Source organism: Nomascus leucogenys, chromosome 25 (genome assembly GCF_006542625.1).
Source record: "Nomascus leucogenys isolate Asia chromosome 25, Asia_NLE_v1, whole genome shotgun sequence".
Classification (NCBI taxonomy): Eukaryota; Metazoa; Chordata; class Mammalia; order Primates; family Hylobatidae; genus Nomascus; species Nomascus leucogenys.
This window is the reverse complement of record NC_044405.1, coordinates 26,549,468-26,565,972: the sequence shown is the minus strand read 5'-3', so window position 1 is coordinate 26,565,972 and position 16,505 is coordinate 26,549,468. Positions and strand designations below refer to the sequence as shown.

Genomic DNA, 16,505 nt, shown 5'->3' with positions numbered 1-16,505 from the left:
TACACAGCAATAGGTAACTGGAATATATTCCCAAATTCCACGTTTGGAGGATTGCAAGCAACCAATCAATGTCAGCCTTTCCACGATCATTTGGTTTGCTTCAGGCCAGATCTGCTGCTTTTGAATTAGAGATACCTTTTTCCAAGTTTTTGGTCATTGCTGGAGTTTTGTGTTCAGAATGCACACATCTATTTTCTTACTTGCTGTAATGGAACAAATTATGCCCCCACCCTCAAATTCCTATGTTGATGCCTTAACTCCCAATGTGACTGCATTTGGAGGTAGGGTCTTTAAAGAGGTGATCAAGCTTAAATGAAGCCCTAAGGGTGGGGACCTGATTCAAGAGGACTGGGGTCCTTGTAAGAGAAAAGAGAGAGGCCAAGCATAGGCCTGGTGAGAAGGTGGCAGTCTGCAAGCCAAGGAGAGAAACTTCAGGAGAAACCAAACCTAGCAACACTTTGATCTCAGACACTTCCAGCCTCTGGAGGTGGGAGGAAATGAATTTCTGTAGCTTAAGCCACCCAGCATGTGATATTTGTTATGGCAGCTATAGCAGACTAATACACTAGCATCTGAACACAAATCAAAGAGACCTCTGCAAGAGACCTCTTGGGGATGTTGGTCAAGCTGTGATTTTTGACTTGAACTTTCTTTTCCGACATCTTTTACAGCAAATGAAGAAAGAAATTCATGTAATCTTTCTTGTCTGTACCCCTGAACAAAGCTGAATGATTTTGAGGCACTCTTTCCATCTCAAACTTGGGTTTTAAAACAAATCAGTAATGATATTTATTCTATTGTCTTTTTATTAAGGAATCTATATGTTCATCATTTGGAACATACAGGAAAATACGAAGAAGAAAAGAAAATGACCCATCATGATGATCACTGGTGTGAAGTTCTCTCTGTCTCTCTCTCTCTGTGTGTGTGTGTGTGTGTGTGTGTGTGTGTGTATTCAGAGACAGAGTCTCACTCTCACTCTGTCACCCAGGCTGTAGTGCATGGTGCAGTTGTGGCTCACTGCAGCCTCAAACTCCTGGGCTCAAGGGATCCTCCTGCTTCAGCCACCTGAGTAGCTAGGATTACAGGTATGAGTCACTGAACCCGGCTACATTTTTAAAAAGTTTCTTTGCTTTATTAAATTCCTCTTCAAGGCTTAACAGAACAATGGAAGCTCATGATAATCAGGGAAACAAGAAGAAAAGAGAATCACTCAGGCTCCTTTCTTGGTGGGGAGTGGAGAGGCTGGGAAACACAATGACAGTGAACCATAGGAAGCAGGGGGCATGGCCACTGGATCTGAAAGGGACCAGCTAATGGTCACTAAATGCCCAAGGCCTGGGCTTGCGCGATAGCCTCAGGTATCTCCATCACTTCCACAGCACTCATTCGTTCAGTGAGATGTCATTTATTAAGCAGTTACAATGCTGCAGGTGCTGTGCAAGAGACTGGACATACAAAAGAAGAATTTGACCTGGACCTTCCCCCTCTGGGGTCTCATAATCTTGTAGGGGGAAGGGAATACAAATACAAATTAGCAAAGAATGGTAGCAGTATCTTAGGACACTGTAACTGTGTGCTACAGGACCCAAGGACTGGAGAGCCATCCCTTCGTGAAGGTCAGGGAAGAGCTGGGTGGTGGAGAGAGCTGAGCCTGTGTGGACCCCTGATGCATGCTCTGATGCTGAGGGAGTACAGTAGAGATGGACACAGATAGTGACAGAAGAGTCTGGCCCCAAAGCAGAAGCGGCATCCTGCACCGACTCCCCTTAGAACGATTGAGACGCACAAGAAAACGACCACAGGCATCGCCGCCCTTCAGTGGATCTCTTTGCTGGAGAATTGACAGAGTGCGTGCCGCGCCTGAGTGAGCCGGTAAATTCTCTCCTTAAGGATTCTTCTCTTGGTGGCAGTCTCACTCTGCTCTTGAAGCAGCCAGGAATAGCGACTTTTTTCCTGTAGTATCTGCATCATGGCTTTCTGCAAGCAGTCACCATTCTCTCGGAGCATAAAATACTGAATTATAAATGGGATCTGGTTGGCGAGACGTTTGCTGGTCTCCTGGAAGAGGGAGAAAGAAGGGTTTGCTGGAGTGGTCTCAGCCCAAGGCCTGTGGTTGCAGAGAGAAGTCATGGAGTTCTTGGGTGCGCACATGGTCACCCTGCGAAGCCCTGGTGGCCTCGCCCAACTCCACTCCAGTGGTCAGCATCAAGCCCCATGAAGGTTCTATTTGCAGTGACCCCTCTTTACTTCCAGGCATCCCCTCTAGCACTAAGAAGCCCCCTGGTAGGCTAGCAAGCCCGTATCACCTCTGGGCATCCCCACAGCTCCTCCCTGCTGGAGAAACTCCGCCCCCAGCCCAGGACTCCCCTGGCTCCCTTCTGGGTGTGCACCAGGGCCGTTTGGAATCCTCCCCTCATTCCATCTTCATAGGCACAGCCAGTGTGCCTGGCAGCCAGGTGCCCGTGGCAGGGAAACCACTCTATTCTGAGTGCGAAAGGGCTTCGGGAGGTGGGTGTCTTTGCAGTTTAAAGGCTATTTTTTCTTCCTGGGCACAGTGCTACTTGCATATTGGATAGACAGTCAGAGGCCAAAAAGTTCATTGGGTCACAGAATCTAGGGAAAGGAAATTTCATTCCTATCCTGTGGCGCTGGCAAGCGTGGCACGTTAGTGCCTTCTGAACACCAAGGAAAGCTGGTTTATAGTCACTATCGTTGACGTTTGTTGTATTTTGCTGTATTCTGATCATAGTAATTTTGTAATTCATGGACTGCATATGAAATATAAGGAATTTTGGGGTCAGAATTAATTTTGAGTACACGCTCTGCCACTTTAAAAATTGATTGTGGGCAAATTAATTAAAAGTGCCTTCACAGGGTTCATGTAAAATTATAAATGAGAAAATATATAAGTAGTTTATCATAGTACAAAAGGGCTTAATACATTGTAGTGGTCCCTCCCTCCTTCCCTCAGCAAAGCCTCTCTAGGTTAGCATAGCCCCTACTCAGCTCTGCAAATGCCAGAGACCACGGCTCCTGCCCCTCCGGGAACTCACCGAGAAGTAGGCATTCAGGTGGATGCCTATTTCAGTAAAGGAGGAAACTGAAGACTCATTACTGGGAAGATGAGAGTTCAACTTCATATTCTGTAAAGGCTTCCCCAGAGGGTTAAAAATCTCTTCTCGGACTTTCTTCAGAACAACACTGTAAATCTGATCTTGACAAAAAACCATCTGCTCCATTCTGAACTGAAGTTGGATCATGTTTTCTGCCTTTTCTATGTATTTCACTTTTATGTCTTCAATCTTGCTCTGGTTAGATAAGAAAGACAAACACATTACTTCTTTTTCTTCTTTCCTGTTGGCTTAAACAAATTCGGAAGTACTATTTGAACTCAGAAATAAAATGAATCCGAGGTCAAAGAAGTCCTGAGACTTGAAATGATGATTTTTAGAAAGTCCCACTTTGCCCTTTTCTGTCCTTATGAACCCAGTTTCCTCAGTCCCCACCTGCAGCATACCTTCTCTCCTGCCCTTTCTTCCTCTCAGGCCATCCCCGGTCCCTCCTATACCACCAGCTTTCTGCTCTTTCATCAGGAACAGGCTTAGTCCATACTGTTAGGACGGTGTCAGTCATTCCTGGGGCGCTACTTCTGCTAGAATGGTTCCAGTGCTGACGAACACTGGGATAAAAGTGTGATATACCTGTTTCCCAGGAATCCCAGGACTCCTACTTCACTCATGCAGTCAAGGAAGAAAGAGGTTGGCTGGGCATGGTGGCTCATGCCTGTAATCCCAGCAGTTTGGGAGGCCGAGGAGGGTGGATCACTTGAGGTCAGGAGTTCGAGACCAACCTGGCCAACATCATGAAACCTCATCTCTACTAAAAATACAAAATTAGCTGGGTGTGGTGGCACATGCCTGTAATCTCAGCTATTTGGGAGGCTGAGGCAGGAGAATGGCTTGAACCTGGGAGGCAGAGGTTGCAGTGAGCTATCACGCCATTGCACTCCAGTCTGGATGACAAGAGCAAAACTCTGTCTCAAAAAGGCCAGGCGTGGTGGCTCATTCCTGTAATCCCAGCACTTTGGGAGGCTGAGGCAGGTGGGTCACCTGAGGTCAGGAGTTCAAGACCAGCTTGGCCAACATGACGAAACCCCATCTCTACTAAAAATACACAAATTAGCCGGGTATGGTGGCAGGCGCCTGTAATCCCAGCTACTTGGGAGGCTGAGGCAGGAGAATCACTTGAACCCAGGAGGCAGATATTGCAGTAAGCCGAGACGGCGCCAGTGCACTCCAGCCTGGGTGACAGAGTGAGACTCCATCTCAAAAAAAAAAAAAAAAAAAAAGGAAAGAAAGAGGTGATGTAGCAGAGAAGGGGGGTCACAGGGTCACTGCCACAGACTGAACATTTGTGTCCCCCACCCCCCAATTTACATGTTGAAACCAAAGTAGAAAGGTAATGGTATTGGGAGGTGGGAGGCAATTAGTCCTGAGGGTAGAGCCTCATGAATGTGACTGAGGCCCTTATAAAGGAACCCCAGAGAGGGCTCTTTCCACCGTATGAGGATATACAAGAAGGTGGTGGCCGTCCGCTACCTGAAAGAGAGCCCTCACTGCCACCTGACCATGCCCACACATTGATCTCAGGCTCCCAGCCTCTGGAACCATGAGAAACAATTTTTTATTGTTAATAAGACACATGCAGTCTGTGGGACTTTGTGATAGAAGCTTGAACTAAGACTGTCATGTCCTGGCTTTGGGTTTCTTTTTGTTTTTCTTTTTGAGATGGAGTCTCGCTTTGTTGCCCAGGCTGCAGTGCAGTGGCACAATCTCGACTCACTGTAACCTCTGCCTCCCAGGTTCAAGTGATTTCTGGCTAATTTTTGTATTTTTAGTAGAGAGAAGGGTTTCACCAGGTTGGCCAGGCTGGTCTCGAACTCCTGACCTTAAGTGATCTGCCCGCCTCGGCCTCCCAAAGTTCTAGGATTACAGGCATGAGCCACCACACCTGGCCTAGGCTTTTGAGTTTCAAATGGACTTTTTAAAACTGAAGGCAGAAGCAGTGGCTTGAGAGTGAAAGAGTGAGTTTCAGAGATGAAGTTTCACAGGTGCTGGTTCGTTCATTCTTTCTTTTTTTTTTTCTTTTTGGAGTATATGTGACAACTGTGAAAGAAAAATAGACTCTTGGGACCCCAAACTTACTATACCAAAGGGAAAGTTAACTGCCTTTCTTTTGTTCTCAAACAGAAGCTGCGATTTCACATGCGCACTTTATCCGATGTAAAATGTAGATTTACTGAGCGCGAGATGAAATGCATGATTGACTTTCTCTCCACGCCTTTCTTTTCACATATAACACATAGATTCACTGAGTGCTGGTCAGAGCCTTACACGAGGGTGACCTCTGCCTTATTGCCTCATTGCCTACCCTCCTTCCTTCTTTCTTCCCCACCTGCTCGCTCTTTCCTTTTAAAATACTGAAGTTCCCCTAAACCCTTTTTAGGAAAAGCACAGGTCATAGATCGCACTGGAACTTGTGTTTCTTTTTCCCAGGTACATCCTCGACCTGGGCAAAATAAACCTCGGATTGAGGCAGATCTGCCTCAGTCGCTTTTCGGTCTACACAACAAAGGACAGTAGACCCTCTGGGAGCAGAACTGGCCTGTGCCGCACTCCTCAAGATTTGTGACACAGGAGGCAGCGAGCCCCCCAGGCTCTGTTGTGGCTGAGGGCAGTGTGCAGGCCATGGCCTTGGAGAGCCCCGCAGTCCCTGGTGTGGAGCCAGGAGCTGCTGCAAGGCTGTGTCTATCCAAGGGCAGCACAAAAGAGGTGAAGGCCCTTGGTGGATGCCAGAGTTCCCATGGCCCCGAGCGTTTCCTGTGTTCCGGCGGGGCTGGGCAGGAGCTCAGGGACCAAGGGGACCAAGGCCCGGGAAGGACAGTGGACATCTTGGTGACTAGGGACCAGGCAGGTCACCCACCCCATGAGCAGGCATCCGGGACTCAGACACGGCCCCTGACAAAGTGGGCAGGAGTCAGAGCTGAGATTTAATTTTCACCAACAGGCAAAAAGGGTGAAAGAAGAAATTAATTTACATGACAGAACAATGACAGAAATTGTCCTTCTTGCTTGCCTGCACTATGGAATGAGATTTTAATCCACTAGCCCAGGCCTGGGCCGAAGAGGAATTTTATCTACAGCCCAAGTGGCACATGCCCTCTCTTGCTTTTGCTGAAGGTAGTAACTCGGGGGAAGAGTTGCTAAGTAGAAACCCACAGAGCTATGGCAACATCTTTGAGTCAAACATACAAATTTAGGAGTAGGACTAGTAAACAATGCTGTGCTTTATGATTGAAAAAGATTCAGCCTACCAGCCAGTCCTCGGTGGAGCCCCATGTCCTGCGTAAGGTCGTGCAGAACAGATGGCAGGGCACGGGCCTCCTTTCATTTCTCCTGGAGAGTGAAGCTGCCTCCTGAGCAGAAGCCAGGCAGGCAGGTGCTCCCGGAGTCGCCAGCCCCGCCAGCCCTGCCAGCCTGCCATTGCATCCCTGGCCTCATGGTTCCAAACAACAGTGAATATCCAACTTCTCTCAAGGTTAAACAGCCAGTCAGTGGTCCAGGTGACTAGCAAGTAAACTCTGGGTGCTTACCTGAACAGTTTGGTTAAGGTTGAAAAATTCACCAAAATGTTTTTTGGCCATGTTAATGAAAGCTTGCCGGATAATTTCTGACCAAAAAAAAAAAAGGAAGAAGAAGAAAACATCAGTAAAATGCAAGCAGAAATAAAACTGGTTAAAGATACAGGGAGGATGACTGACGATACACTGACCCATTCCAGGAGACTGAGTTCCCTAGACCTGCAGACCACGATAGGAGACGGTGGGACGTCATTCCAGGGACACACAATCCAGCCCTCATGCAACCTGGGCAGGTCCTGTCCATTTCCCGTGCCTGTGTGCATGTTAGCCTCTGACTATTCCTTACATCAGGGGTCCCCAACCCCTGGGCTGGACCAGTTCCAGTCCGTGTCCGGCAGGAGGTGTGCAGTGAGCTAGTGAGCATTGCTGCCTGAGCCCCACCTCTTTTCAGATCTGCGGTGGCACTAGATTCTCACAGGAGCACAAACCCTGTTGTGAACTGCACATGCGAGGGAGCTAGGTTGTGTGTTCCTTATGAGAATCTAATGCCTGATGATCTGTCACTGTCTCCCATCACCCCCAGATGGGACCGTCTAGTTGCAGGCAGACAAGCTGAGGGCTCCCACCATAATGACGATTCTACATGATGGTGAGCTGTGTAATTATTTCATTATATATTACAATGTAATAATAATAGAAATAAAGTGCACAATAAATGTAATGCAGTTGAATCATCCCAGAGCCATCCCTCTTACCCCTCACTGGTCTGTGGAAAAATTGTCTTCTGTGAAAGCAGTGCCATAAAGACTGGGGACCGCTGCGTTACGCAGCTGTGTTGGGGGCTGCGTATGATACAGATGAAGCACATGTGCACCCTCTGCCTGCCCCCCAAGGACAAGAGAAACCATCCTCCCCGCCTCCTCCATGTGTTTGAAGGACAGCGATGGAAAGCTCCCATGGCACTCAGCGTGCTTCCCCATCTCCTGGAAACCTCAGTACGAGTTCTCAGGCAGAGGGGCAGAATCTGCAGCTCTGACCAGCTCCCAGGCCTTGCCAGTGCTGCTGGCTCACAGACCACACCAAGTAGCAATCTAGCGCACCAGTGAGTGTGTCTGCAGGCTGTGTTTGGTAACTCCATTCCAATCTCTCCCTCCAAGGCACTGGGGTCTATGGAAGGTACAAGAGTGATGGTTTGGGAGTCCTGCTTGAAAGTCCTCACCCATGGCTTTCTGGAGCATGCTAAGGGCGGGCTCCACCAGCTGCTGGATGTACTGATGCACGATGGTCTCAAATGTCTTGTAGTTGACAAATCCCGGAAGCTCCTTGCCTCGATACTGCTTTTCATATTTTTCAACTTCTTCGTGGATAATATTTTTAACTGCAACATCAAACAGACCTCCATGGTGAATTCTAATAATTCTGCAGACGTCATAAAGCTAACAACAGTTTTTTAAAGTCTTGCTCCTCACTGTATGCAGAGGCAGTGTTGCAAAGTGGAGTTTTGTTCACAATGAGAAAAATATTCATGGTCTAATAACAGGAGTTTCAGAAATACTGACTTTTGGGGGAAAAAAATCTTATTCTATGAAAATGTGTTTCAGTTGAAAGTCATCACCCCAAGAGAGAAGTTATTGTTTCTAACTGGTAGGGAAAAAAAAAAAAAAACCCTGATTAGAGGCCAGGTGTGGTGGCTCACACCTGTAATATCATCACTTTGGGAGGTCGAGGTGGGAGGATCACTTGAGGCCAGGAGTCCGAGACCAGCCTGGGCAACGTATCAAGATCCTGTCTCTACAAAAATAAAAAAAGGATGAGCCAGGCATGGTGGTATGTGCCTTTAGTCCCAGCTATTTGGGAGTGATCGCACCACTGCGCTCCAGCCTGAGTGACAGCAAGAGCCTGTCTCTGAAAAATAAAAACAAAACTAAACACAAAAATCTGATCAGTTAAATGAATATGGAAACTTAATCTTGTGCCCCTCACCTCCCAAGCATATAGCCACAGTTTACTGTTGGAGGGATCTTACCACGGAGGTAAACAGCGTTGTTTTCTCCAAGTGCCAGAACAAAAACACAACAGCACACACACAATGAGATGGTTTGGCTCAGTGTCCCCATCCAAATCTCACCTCAAATTGTAATCCCCGTGTGTCAAGAAAGCAACCTGGTGGGAGGTGATTGGGTCATGGGGGTGGTTTTTCTCACGCTGCTCTCATGATAGTGAGTGAGTTCTCATGGGATCTGATCGTTTAAAAGTGTTTGGGGGCTGGGAGCGGTGGCTCATGCCTGTAATCCCAGCATTTTGGGAGGCGAAGGAGGGCAGATCACCTGAGGTCAGGAGTTCAAGACCAGCCTGGTCAACGTGGCGAAACCCCATCTCTACTAAAAGTACAAAAATCAGCTGGGTGTGGTGGCATGCAACTGTAATCCCAGCTACTTGGAAGGCTGAGGCAGGAGAATTGCTTGAACCTGGGAGGCTGAGGTTGCAATAAGCTGAGATCACACCACTGCACTCCAGCCTGGGCAACAAGAGTGAAACTCCGTCTCAAAATAAATAAATAAATAAAGTGTTTGGCAGCTCTCCCTTGCTCTTTCTCCTGCCACCTTGTAAAGAAGGTGCTTGCTTCTCCTTTGCTTTCTGCTATGATTGTAAGTTTTCTGAGGCCTCCCTAGCCATGCAGAACTGTGAGTCCATTAAACCTCCTTTCTTTATAAATTACCCAGTCTTGGGTAGTTTTTTATAGCTGTGTGAAAATGGACACACACACACACACACACACACACACACACGCCCTACTGGAACCTGGGCTGGAGCACATGGGAATCAGAACTTTGCCAGGTGAAGCCAGCAGGCTCTTGTCAAACCAAGAATCTCTCTGATCTTGAATTAGGGGCAAAGAGAAGGGGGATTGGGATGAGTGGAATTGTTTGGGTGACCTGGGCACATTTTAGCAGTTAAAAAACTGCTACTTCATCTAGTCTTTACTTTTTGCTAAAACCAGATCATCACACCCTAGACCTTCCAGAGGGGAAGATAGTAAACAATTTCATGTGGATTCCCCCCTCCCCTGGTCCCCTGGCACCCATGCTGAGCTCTGTCTCAATGCCACCAAAATAAATAAATATCCCAGGTCACTTTTTCTACCAGGCTGATGTTTAGCTGCTACTAATGAAGGCTCCGTGTCTGGTGTGTCCACAACAGGCACCACGGCCAGCTGGCAGCTGTGCACTCATTAACAGTGGCTGCAGAACCTTCATGTGGGGCTGGCCCCCAGAGTCATCTAGACCCCTGCTTTGGGCACAGGCTTCCCTGCAGGCACTCAGGATAGCCGCCCTGAGGTACCCTGGGCTGCTCTGCGAATTCCTCAGGTGGGCGTGGAATGCCATTTCGCCTCAAAATCAAGAAGCAAGGCCAGGCGCAGTGGCTCACCTCTATAATCCCAGCACTTTGGGAGGCTGTGGCAGGTGGATTGCTTGAGCCTAGGAGTTCAAGAGCAGCCTGAGCAATGGTGGTGAAAACCTATCTCTACAAAAAACTACAAAAATTAGCTGGGTATGGTGGTTCATGCCTGTGGTCCCAACTACTCAGGAGGCTGAGGTGGGAGGATCACTTGAGCCTGGGAGGTTGAGGCTGCAGTGAGTCATGATTGCGCCACTACACTCCAGCCTAGGCAACAGAGGGAGACCCTGTCTCAACAAAACAAAACAAAATCAAGACACAAGAGGACATCAGAGGCAGTGGAATTGCCCTGTGTTGAGTCGCTGAGGTCGATGCCCCATATTTCTGGGTCTTGGTCGTTGAGAGACAGTTGCTGATTAGCAAGGGTTCCACAGCCTTGGATGGGCATGTTCCACTCTTGGCACACTTATCATGTGCTGGACACAGACGTAGCCTCTGGTCTGGGTAAATACCACCCTGTTTTGCGGGGAGCCCTGCCCAGAACTTACCTTTTTGGGTATTAGTTGCAAGTATGCCTACCCAGTTTTTAAAATCCTCTCTGATTTTGTTGTATAAACGGGTCTCATTCTCCCTTACAACTTCTTCTCCTTCTACTAACTTTTCGATGTCCTGATTAAACATCTTGATTTTCTGAAAATGATATAAAGTCAATAGTCTTTGTGGAAATCATATGAAAGAACTGGGACCGGCGTTGCAAGATGTCCACCCACCCGCCTTCATCTCATGGGTGAGGAAGGGGAAGGGCAGCTGTGGGGCCACCAGAGAAGGATGCAGTGTCACGTAGAGCCCCGCGGAAATCCTCACCTCAATCAGAAAGAACATCTTGTCAGCCTCCTGGCTGGGGATGTCAGCCCCGCAACGCCGCAGCTCCTCGGTCGCCTTCTGGTGGCTCTCCCTTATTTGTTCTTCTAACAACGGGAGCGATTTCTAAACAAAACAATTGCAAATAATCAAACTGCGGCTTAAGAGATTGGCCAACCGATTTCTTTGGTATATGGGTAGGAGCCATTTAAAGCATTCAGGAAGATCTGGAATTTTTGTTATTTTGTGAATCTCAGTGAGATGGAAACCGGCCAAGGAGCCCAAAGAGAGTTTTGCATACAGCAGGCATGTCCCATAGCTTGGACGGCCTGGCTTGGAATTTTGCATTCTGCTGTGCAATTGGAGTGGTGAGGAATTGGGTGGTGGACAGTTTTTACTTTTGTTTTGTGGCTGTTGTTTGATTTGGCTTGGTGCCTTGTATTTCCAGAGCAAGAACACTTGAATAGAATGTGCAATGGCTTAGTAAAATGGGTTTTTGATGACAATGTGAGTGTTATAAACCGGTAAACACTGTCTTGGGGTTGGCGACACACTCCACACCTCATTTAATCCCCACACTGTCGTATGCTGCCTCTTTTTTTGCCACAGAGGAAACTAAGGCTCAGAGAATCTGATTACTTGCTATCTTCACAGACCTAGTGAGCAGCAGTGGCAAATCGCACCCTGCCTACAACCTCCCCAGCCTTGCTCGTAAATGCTGCAGGTGAAGACACCTTGGGGAGCAATGACCCCAGTTCCCACCCTGGTGGACAAGTTTGCTGCAGCCCCTGGGCAGGGGGAGCTCCCTGGGACTTGGAGGTGGTTTGTGGGTTAGCATGTCAAGGCAAGACAGGTCACACCAGGAAATTGATAACGTCTCCTAGGCTCTTTTTTGGGAGACAGTTTGTATCTGTAGGCAAAGTGTATTAACTTCTGATATTTCAAATTGTCATTGTTATAATTGAGTCTATTTAAAATTTAAAAATTAATTTAAAATATTATAAATTTTAAATTAAAGTATTTGTGTTGGAAAAAAGTTATAAAAATGAAACATTTTTTTGCAAAAAACAGATGTTTTTCTTAATTAGACAGGGATATAGCTTTCAGAAACCTCTTCTGCAAACTTAGTGAATTCCACTGGAATCAGTGATCCTCAAAGTAGGTTCCCAGGAACACCTGGGACCTTAGAAATGCAAATCTATGGGTCTTACCCTAGACCTTCTAAGTCAGAAACTCTGGGGCTGGGGCCCAGGAATCTAAATTTTTTTTTTTTTTTTTTTTGAGATGGAGCCTCACTCTGTCACCCAGGCTGGAGTGCAGTGGCACTATCTCAGATCACTGCAACCTCCGCCTTCCGGGTTCAAGCCATTCTCCTGCCTCAGCCTCCAGAACAGCTGGGACTACAGGTGCACAACACCATGCTGGCTAATTTTTGTGTTTTAAGTAGAGACGGGGTTTCACCATGTTGGCCAGGTTGGTCACCATGTTGGCCAGGCCACTCCTGACCTCAGGTGACCCACCTGCCCCAGCCTCCCAAAGTGCTGGGATTACATGTGTAAGCCACCTTGCCTGGTGGAATCTAATTGTAACAAACTTTCCAGGTAATTCTTGTGTGCCTTAAAGTTGGAGAACCACTGGCTCCTTCTAGCCAAATTTTCTTTGAGTATATGCTTCCTGGCTCAAGTAAGTCATTGCTTTTGTCTGATATACAATTTAGCATGGGCCAAGTCCTAGGATCTGGAATCGTCTTTGCTCTAAGGGTACACTTAAATCTTTCCATGTTGCTTGGCCTCATTTGTGAAGGTTTAGGCAAGCACTAAAAATATTCAATTTCTCAATAACCACCAAACCAAAGTTTTTCTATAATTGATGATGTCATGAGGCCCTTGTCTGTAGCTGTCTGCTTTTGAGAATTCATAAAAATGGATTTATTTCTTACAAACCAATTATTTCTTAGAAGTTTGAGGCTAGAAGAGAAAATTTATTTTTAGATGCAATTTTGCTGTTGTTGCCCAGGCTGGAGTGCAATGGCACAGTCTTGGCTCACCACAACATCCACCTTCTGGGTTCAAGTGATTCTCCTGCCTCAGCCTCCCCAGTAGCTGGGATTACAGGCATGTGCCACCATGCCCAGCTAATTTTGTATTTTTAGTAGAGATGGAGTTTTTCCATGTTGGTCAGGCTGGTCTTGAGCTCTTGACCTCAGGTGATCCACTGGCTTTAGCCTCCCAAAGTGCTGGGATTACAGGCATGAGCCACCATGCCTGGCAAGAAAAATTTTTTATACCAGGAAGTATTAACAACATATTGAAAAAAGAAAACTTGCTCTCTCAGTGGTCACTCCTTTTTATATTGCTAAACTATTTCCTTCTCTTTTTATCCCCCCCAACCCCGGTGACAAATTCAACCCTTTGTTTTAATACTATGTACTTGTTGCTTCCCCAATTTGGAAGTTCTTCCAGTGAGCCTGTGACAGTGAGTGAGACAGTGTTCAGTGGGTACTTGTTTGCTTGTTTGGACAGATCAGTGGGGCATCTTAGCCAACTCCAGACCAAGAGAGTGACTTGGGCATGCTGTATTGATCACTTGTCACCCAACCCACGTGGCTCACTTGGATGTGCATGATGAGTTCAGTGGTAAGTCTTTCTGCCAGTCGGGGAACCGTGGCTGACCCCTCCTCCAGGAGAACTCTGAAATGAGACAGACACTCATGCATTCAGGAAGGACTCGTGTACCATCTTGCTAGTACCGGACTTTGTACTTGGTAGGTGAGCCCAGCTCCCCGGGGCAACAAGTGCCATCAGAAAAGCCAAGTGGTACATGAGAAAGACACTTGCCACCAGCCTGCACCCAGGCAACCATGGGCCAGGAAGCTTCCTTCCCTCCCCCCTTTCTATCATCCCCACACACTCATGAGGTAGGTCATCTTAGCTACAGGAAAACAAACCCCGCCTCATGGAGATTAAGTGAGTTGCCCAGATTAGTATTTTATTTCTCATCACAAAAGTATATACGGTGCTTACCAAGTGCCAGGCACCAATCTAAGGGCTTTATAAATGTTAACACATTTAGTCATTTAACAACCCACTTTAGAGCAAGAAAGGCTGAGACACAGAAAGGTTAAGCAGCTTGCTGCATTTGCTTGCTGCAGCCACACAGCAGGCAGCGTAGCTGCAGCATGTTTGCCAATAGCAGGAATTTAGGATGAAGCACACAGGATTATTCCCCAGCACTGCCAGTGCCTCTTACTGCAAGGGCCGGCTCCCAGCAAGTAGGCATGCAAGGATTTCAGATTTCTCAAAGACCTTGAGAAGCGGTTTGCAAAGGGAGGTCCCTGGACTGGCAACATTAGCCTCAACCAGGAGGAACCTGTGAGAAACAGGAAGTCTTGGGCACCTCCCCCGACCTCAGGGCAGGGCAGGGCAGAGCTAGTGCAATTTTAAGGAACTCTCCAGAGAGTCTGCTGCTCAATCAGCATGGAGAACCATGGGCCTGATTACTTTGAAATCTTCTCCCAGCTCGGCGAGGAGAGTTTTCTTCTCCTCATGCCCTCCAGTGCTATTGAAAACAGTGTGTTTCATCCACTCAGAGCAGGAGCAGAGAGGAAGAAAGAGGGAATTGGGTGGCGGTTACTGAGTGCTGGCTGTTGGTGCTCAAGGCCTTTGTGTATGTCGTGTTATTTAACCCTGACCACAATCTTGTGAGGCAGTAGTAGGATCCCCTGGAGAAGATGGGAAAGCCAAAATTCAGAGAAGGTGGCCCATATTGTAAGATCACATAGTTAGCAAGCCGTAGACCTGCTCGGCCCAAATTCACTGTTTTCCCATTAGCTCTCCTTCAAGCAGGAGTGACCTCTGTGCTCCTGGATCATTCAGGAATAACAAGTTCCAGAATGAAGGGGAAAAGTGGTCCATTCAATGGGAACAATCCCAGCATCCTACAAACTACAGAGTCTCTATAGGATAATTTCTATTTAATAAAGCCAGTTATTATTAACTTTCTATTTAATAAAAACAAGCGATGTGCTGGCAAATGACTGTGGGCACTGGAGGCTCTAAAAACATGGAGCGTTCCATCGAGCAGTTTTCCTGTGTGCCGTTTACAGTGGTAAACACGGGGTTCTGGAAGTTAGGTGCTCTGTGTTCAGTCCTGTTCTCATTCACTGTTTGTTTGACCTCATTATTCTTATCTATGAAAATGGGGGACACTTCACCTGCTTTATGTATCTCTTAATATAAGGACTCAAATCAGAAAGCAAGTGAAAACATTTTGGGAAACCAAAGAGTTCTATGCTTTATGTCATGACACATTCCAGTTTTTAATCAGCACCATCATTAGAATCTAAGAAACAATAATTTGTCTAAATAAGCCAAGAAATTTAACACAAAAATAAGGTGAGGCTAGGTTATACTACCTTGTGTAATTTGTGCATATGCTTTGGTCATGATCTTGGCTAACTCTGGCAGATGGGCTGGCTTTCATGGAGTCTAATTCCAGGGCTTTCCTGAAGAGTCTCACCTGAAATATGGATGTGTTTGAAAGAATATAATTTCTTTCTTGGTTGCCTCTGCCAAGCTCAGCCTGTTGGTGATCTCCTGCTGGCCCCGGCACTTCACCATCATGTAGCCCTTCTTGAGGGGGTACGTGAGGTTCTGCACCACATTCATGACACTTTTCTCAGTGCCCTTGTCCATTAGATCTGGTTTGGTCAGGATCCCTGTGAGATGGTTAAAGAAGGGAAATGGAAAGGTCAGTGATCCCCTCAAACAGATTTGACTCCTACTGGACTATGGGCTCCTTTTTTGGCCAACAAGGTCTTCTGCAGTCTTGATCCTCCAGTGCCTCATTCCTTCCTCATTCCCTCATTGCCCCTCTTCTTTGCATTTCTATTGGCTCACTATCTCACCCTCTCACTCAGTTCATTCAGTGTCTTGGCTAGTTGACTTAACAAATATTTCTTGGATGTCTACTGGGTGCCCAGCACTAAGGCAGCATGCATGGTTAGAATGGACTGGCTCCATGCACCATGTTTCCAAGAACGCCTTGTTCCCTACTGAGGGGAGTCCCTCTCTAATGTCTCCTGAACAGACTCACTCTGCTCCCTCTTGTGGGCACCTCCTCTGATCTCCTCCTTCCCACTTTCCTCTCCCCCTCCTCTGTCCCCACTCCTTCCTGCTTGCACTGGATTGAAAACTTTGAATTCCAAGTGCTTTTTTTTTTTTGTTTATGTTGCTTGAGGGTCAAATTGCCACTGCATTTCTTGTTTGTGTGTGTTGAAAAGCACCTTTCTTTCTTCCTTCCTTCCTTCCTTGCTTTCTTCCTTCCTCTCTCTCTCTCTCTCTTTCTTTCTTTTTTGAGATGGAGTCTCGCTCTGTTGCCCAGGCTGGAGTGCAGTGGCTCACTGCAACCTCCGCCTCCCCGGTTCAAACGATTCTCCTGCCTCAGCCTCCTGAGTAGTGGGGACTACAGGCGTGTGCTACCACGCCCAGCTAATTTTTGTATTTTTAGTAGAGATGAGGTTTCACCATGTTGGCCAGGCTGGTCTCAAACTCCTGACCTCATGATCCACCCACCTCAGCCTCCCAAAGTGCTGGGATTACAG

General features: G+C 47.1%; 1 protein-coding gene across 1 annotated transcript in view; it reads right to left on the bottom strand.

Moving 5' to 3' along the window:
- Positions 1–1,109: 1,109 nt before the first annotated feature.
- Positions 1,110–16,505, bottom strand: part of MX2 (MX dynamin like GTPase 2) — a 44,826-nt gene continuing 29,430 nt past the window's right edge. The window contains exons 7-14 of the mRNA XM_030806261.1: positions 15,422–15,620; positions 13,515–13,593; positions 10,907–11,029; positions 10,591–10,732; positions 7,863–8,021; positions 6,656–6,732; positions 3,057–3,311; positions 1,110–2,061 (exon numbers count right to left, since the gene is read on the bottom strand). Of these exons, the coding sequence (XP_030662121.1) occupies positions 1,819–2,061; positions 3,057–3,311; positions 6,656–6,732; positions 7,863–8,021; positions 10,591–10,732; positions 10,907–11,029; positions 13,515–13,593; positions 15,422–15,620 (1,277 nt within the window). The 3' untranslated portion in view covers positions 1,110–1,818. The remainder of the gene's footprint in view (positions 2,062–3,056; positions 3,312–6,655; positions 6,733–7,862; positions 8,022–10,590; positions 10,733–10,906; positions 11,030–13,514; positions 13,594–15,421; positions 15,621–16,505) is intronic.